The sequence below is a fragment of the Canis lupus genome, chromosome 27 (genome assembly GCF_048164855.1).
Source record: "Canis lupus baileyi chromosome 27, mCanLup2.hap1, whole genome shotgun sequence".
Taxonomy (NCBI): Eukaryota; Metazoa; Chordata; class Mammalia; order Carnivora; family Canidae; genus Canis; species Canis lupus.
In genome coordinates this window covers 15,865,437-15,871,436 of record NC_132864.1, presented here as the reverse complement: position 1 = coordinate 15,871,436, position 6,000 = coordinate 15,865,437, and the positions used below count along the sequence as shown (strand labels likewise).

Here is a 6,000-nt window from a genome sequence, read left to right as displayed (position 1 = left end):
CTCTGACATATCAGTAGTGATCAGAGGTGTCCTTCAAACAAAAATCGCTACTGATCACCATCCTATCTTTATCATAAAAGGCTCTGTAGGAGGGATGCTAGCGTCCCCTTACTTCTCCATTGTATCCTAAGCTATAGATGGGTGCCTGACATATGGACTGAGTAATGGGCCGTTAACCCATGGAAAACATTAGAAAAGTTTTACAAAGGGGAAATTACCTGATTTTGTAGTTGAAGTAGTAGAGGACAGAGAGGGAAAACAGTAAAGAGATGTTTTAAGCATGATTTAAACAACATTCCAACATATGTAATCTAAAGATTTTATTTTTTTTTAATTTTTATTTATTTATGATAGTCACACACGGGGGGAGAGAGAGAGAGAGAGAGAGGCAGAGACACAGGCAGAGGGAGAAGCAGGCTCCATGCACTGGGAGCCCGACGTGGGATTCGATCCCGGGTCTCCAGGATCGCGCCCTGGGCCAAAGGCAGGCGCTAAACCGCTGCGCCACCCAGGGATCCCCCAACATATGTAATCTTTACAGCCAACTTCTCTAGGAAACTTCTCTGTTGGGTTTTAATTCAATCTGATAATGGTTTCAGCCAGTTCTGGGTAGAGGTCTCACGGCCAGAATTGGCTAGACCAGAGACATAGAGGCCATCACCTTAGACCAATGAGGAGGAAACCTTACACAGGAGTCATAGGATTGGCAGTGACACTAGTCACTTAGGTGATTGTCCTGTGCCCAAGACAGCCAACTTAGTATAAGGACAAGAATAAAGAGAGGGCATCAAGTTTCTGGGTCTTATTACCATTCCAACCAGGGTACTAACTTCCTGCCAAAAGCCTGGCTTTTTTCCTCCCCCTAGAGTAGCCATGAGTTAGAGATTACAGCCTGAGTGCAATCCAGATGAAAGTGTTCCAAGAGGATGTACTGCTTGAAAAGCCCCTGTAAGGAGAGTAAAGAAAGAAGAAAGTATTCACCAAGTTCACAACGAGGTTCACAGTCCAGATGAAAAGACTCAAAGTCCCATGTTGGGCACTAAATGATGTAGTTTTGAGTAGTGTGTTATTGGGGGCCACCTGAGCCGAAGGCCAAGAATTCTTGAGACCTTTTTAGTGCAAAAAAGTTAGTTTTATTAAAGCACAGGGACAAGATAAGATCCCTGGGCAGAAAGAGCTGCTGCCCCAGGTTGTGAGGGGCAACTGGTTATATACTTTGGGGTGGGAGGAAGTAAAGAGAAGGGACGCTCCAAAAGGATTTTCATATGCTAAAGAAAACTTACAGGATCCTGGAGGCCTGGCTATTGTCAAGCTAAGGTTGTTTTGCTCTAGCAAGACACTAACATTAAGACAGTTGGGAGTTTCCTGGAGGAACCTTATACTCTGCTTGCCTCAAATATGTGTCAATGGGCTGCAGGTTATAAGGTATTTAATTTTATCTACATTTCCCTCTGCCTTTGTATCCCACATTACTTTCACATGCCTTTCTTATAGCTTAGGGTAAATATTAAGCCAACAGTAGTGGTACTCCCACTTACATAAGGGGCATAAGTTAGGGACACCTGAATGGCTCAGTGGTTGAGCATTTGCCTTCAGCTCAGGTCGTGATCCCCTCCTGGGATGAGTCCAGCATTGGGCTCCCCAGGGGTAGCCTGCTTCTCCCTCTGCCTATGTCTCTGCCTCTCTGTCTCTCATGAATAAATGAATAAAATATTTTTGAAAAGGGGGGGGGCATAAGTTATAGGGAAATAACCCAGGCTTGAGCCTTCAGGAGCTGAACCTCTGGCAAGAAGCCTGGAAAATAAATACAGTGTGAGTACCCTCCAGGGAGCTTTCTTCTGTGCCTGCCATCAGGGGGGCCCTTCTTGTCCTTCCATGACGCCATTACCTTATTACTGTCACGGCACCTGGCACCTATATTGTATTATAATCATCTTTTAAGAGTCTGGCTTTCTTCACCAGATTTTGAGCTTCTGGAAGTTTACGTGTGCCTTATTCATCCTTGCATCACCAGTTAACTAGCACTCAGTAACGTCCCAATAAATGTTCACAGTGGATGATGGTGAAATGTGAAGGGGTGTGATCTTTTTTTCCACCTGGCAAGCTTAGGCCAAGCATCCCTCTTTTCACACTCTCAGAACACCTTCTTCCTCTTGTGTCCCTCTGTTTAATGCCACATTCCCAGGTAGATCAGGTGTGCCATGAGGGCAGGGACAGAGGGTTCAGTGGACCAGCCTGTCCCAGAGTACAGTGGGTCACCCTCAGTCTGAAGGGTGCAGAGCAGGATGGGAGAAAAGGAGTGGGTTTGAAGCTTTGCCCTGTGCTGTTAGCTTCATGTGTCATGATGCTGTTGTGGCTGGTTAGCTTCAAAACTAAAATCTAGAATCATTTCATTGTCAGTGAACCTCATCTAATCTTGAAACAAGTAGAATGTTTCTGCCCATTAGTCACAAAATCCTACGCTCCTCAATGTGGTACACTTATTTCAGGTATGAACAGTTGTGTATGAACAGTTGAGTAGATTTATTTGTGTATATACATTCTCTCTCTTTCTCTCTCTCTCTATATATATATAATCTAAATGATTATATTTACTCCTATTTCCTATTTGAAATTTAGTAACATTGTTTGGCTTTCCCTGTTTTTATAACTTTTTCCCTGTTTTTATAATCTATTTATGGCAGTGAAATGCAGTTTCTTTTATGTATGGCAATGAGAGGTGCTTAATTTTTATCTAAAAGTCAATTTAAAGGAAAAACTAAATGATACAAGTATATGCATATATGAAAAAAATTATGAAGCACTATTCAAAAACTTAAGCCTTTTTTTTTTTTTTTTTTTTAGGATTTTATTTATTCATGAGAGACAGGGAGAGTCAGAGACACAGGTAGAGGGAGAAAGAGGCTCCATACAGGGAGCCCAACGCGGGACTCAATCCAGGGACTCCAGGATCATGCCCTGGGCGGAAAGCAGGCACTAAACCGCTGAGCCACCCAGGCGTCCCTAAATAGTCTTTAAGCAGAATAGAAATTGTTGACCAAGACATGGCTTAGCCTGAGTGAAGTAAGCCCAGGGTCAGCCAGTATGCTCCACCTTCCCCTGCCACTGTCTGCAAAAATGATATAGCAAGTGTATTTTCCTTAGGAAAGGATCAAATTTTTCATCATATTGTTCATCTGTGACCCAAACATGATCACAGACTTCACAAACTACTACAGCTATTCAGCTTTTTTCTGATTCCATTGCCCACCAAGGAATCTTTGGATTCCTAATTTACTTATAATCCTAATTACTACCTTGCCAGGTCCCTTGACTAAAATAAGGCAGTGTTCTGGACAGGAGATTCATGAGGTCTGATTACAGGAAATGCAGACCTCATTTAAGATGAATAGACAGACATCTGGTTTCCAAATTAATCTCATGAAATTCATCAGCTTGAATCCATCTTATTTAGCCTGACCAAGTTTCTTAACTTAAAACGAGGAAAATAAACCTTGGAGGTCAAGTGTCTCTCTTTCCTGGTTGACTGACCCCTCTGAGGGCAGGGGCTGGGAGTCCTGTTTTGGTAACTTCCCCAGTTTCTAGCCCAGGGCCTGCCACAGGTGGACAGGATAGAGAAAGGAAACCAAAGCTACTTCGCCATAGGAGGGGAGGGGTGACACACACACCGGGACGACATCCCTATGTGGTGGGATTTCCTTGGGTTACCGAGATGGACAAAAAGTTAACCAGAAAGTGAACAGCAGCATTGTTTTTAATGAGTTTTAGTCCAGAATACAAAGGAAGGCACTAGTTGTTGCCCCAACTTGTTAGTACAAGGATAAACAATAGCTTTTTGTTCCCCCACAAGGGCAAGTTACAGAAGGATACCAGATGGACAAGATAAGACATTTGAATCTAGTTTTGAAAAATCAGCCTGAAACCTAGCAGTAGTACTGTTGCAGGGTAAAAGGCTCTCCCTGTACTCTTTGCCCTGCACCCACTCCCATTTACCAATTCAAAATCTGTGACTTTCTTGATCAAGAGATTCTATGAGCAAATTTCTCTCTTGAGACTTTTCGTGTGCAAGCGTCATTTTTCTTGGTTTTGCTGCTGATGTCCTTGACCTCAGTCGCTGGATGAGTGAGGGAGCTGGTGGAGTTCTTTAGGAGTTCTTCTGAGGCACTTTGATCGTGACCTGTAAGGGGGGTGCAGAGCAGCTGTTAAATCTTCACACTTCCCTGTGATCCGCGGGCTCTCTAGCTATGTACTGCCCGAGGATGAGGACAAGGGCTTCCCTGACTGCTGATACCTTGATGGTCAACCAGTCAATCCCAGGAACACAGCCAGGGTTATGTTCTGCGGGAGAACAGACTTTAATGGATTAATTAACAGACTTAATCCAGTCATTTCTGATTATCAGGAGGCAGAAGAGGATGGGACTGCTATGACATCTAGTAGGCAGAAGTCAGGAATGCTGCTCAACACACATCCTACACTGCATAGACAGCCCCCACAACAGAGTTACACAACCCCAAATGTCAACAGTGCTGAGGTTGAGAGACTCTGACCTAGATCCATATTTTCTCCAAAAGGATCAAAGTAAGGAAAAACATAACATGCTGAAGCTCGCAGGTGTCTCAGTGTGTTAAGTGGGAAGATTCCAGACTCAGATGGATATGGAGTTAAATCCCAGCTTTATGCCCTACAACTCTGTGCTTTGCTTCCTCATCTGTATGATGGGATAAACAAGTGTCTCCTTCATGGGGTTGTTGTGAACACTGCTGCATAAGGAAGTTTAGCAGATTCTGGCACAAAGCAAGCTTTCAGTAAAAATGAGTTCAAAAGAAGACATTTTCTCAGCATTTCCCCCTGCAAACTTGACTTCTCTTCCGAGAAGTTTTTGATCCTATTTTTGTTAGGATTTTCACTTGAGTTCCCAAAGCTCAAAATACAGGAATCCCTATCACGAGCACAAAGCACAGTGCCTGGCACTGGGCTGAAGCAGCTTCGCTTCCTTCACCTGCAGCCTCCAGCCATCAAGTCCTGCCACTTCTTCTCTTCAAAAGCTCCTTCCTGTTCTCCCCAGCATCCTCCCACTGAGGTCTCCAGTATCAGGAGCTTACACTTGGATTGCTGCATAGACCACCTCAACTCAAGCCTCCTCTTTTTGGGCTCTCCCAATGCCCTCAGGTCAATCCTTAGTGCTGCTGCTGGGGCTCAGACCTAGTACCCCCCAACCCCGACACCACACCTAAGTAATCTCATCACTGTTTCCATGATGGTTATAGGCCAACGTCAGGTTCAAATCTGGATCTTGCCTCTTGTATATATGGGACGATTTTAAATAAATAAGCAAACAGGTTTATTTTATACCAGTGAGCTTCCTGAGAATACAAGTTGTGGCTTACCACTGAGCATTGAATGAAGACCACTGTCTGCCCTTCTCATCCTGCTCCCCCGGGCTAAGGTCTGCTTGCCCTGAGCCTTCTCTTTGCCAATCTTGGAAAAGCCCAACTCAGCCCATTACTCTTCACTTTGAATATTACTTGTGAATTCGTTTCCTGGTTAAACTGTAACTAGTGTCCATTGTAGAGCAAATTATTCTCACTTTGGTGCTTTTCTTTCCTGTCTTTTCCATAGTTATAAATAAAGGTACCTGAGTATATATATGTATGTATAGTCTTTAAACTGGGCTTATACTGTATATATTACTTTGTATCCTGCCTTTTCACCTTTTTTTTTTTTTAAAGATTTTATTTATTTATTCATGAGACACACACACACACACAGAGAGAGAGAGAGAGGCAGAGACGTAAGCAGAGGGAGAAGCAGGCTCCATGCAGGCAGCCCGATGTGGGACTCGATCCCGGATCCTGGGATCACACCCTGAGCCGAAGGCAGATTGTCAACCACTGAACCACCCAGGTGTCCCCCTGCCTTTTCACTTTTTTTTTTCTTAAGATTTCATTTCTTTATTTACGAGAGAGAGAGAGAGAGAGAGGCAGAGACACAGGCAGA

General features: G+C 43.8%; 1 protein-coding gene across 2 annotated transcripts in view; it reads right to left on the bottom strand.

Moving 5' to 3' along the window:
- Positions 1–305: 305 nt before the first annotated feature.
- Positions 306–6,000, bottom strand: part of ALDH2 (aldehyde dehydrogenase 2 family member) — a 41,090-nt gene continuing 35,395 nt past the window's right edge. Inside the window, exon 13 of one of the 2 annotated variants that reach the window (XM_072802548.1) lies at positions 306–946. In XM_072802548.1, coding sequence (XP_072658649.1) covers positions 863–946 — 84 coding nt within the window. In that variant the 3' untranslated portion in view covers positions 306–862. Of the gene's footprint in view, positions 947–3,736; positions 4,178–6,000 lie in introns of those variants that run through there. The other variant, XM_072802549.1, reaches the window with a different exon arrangement.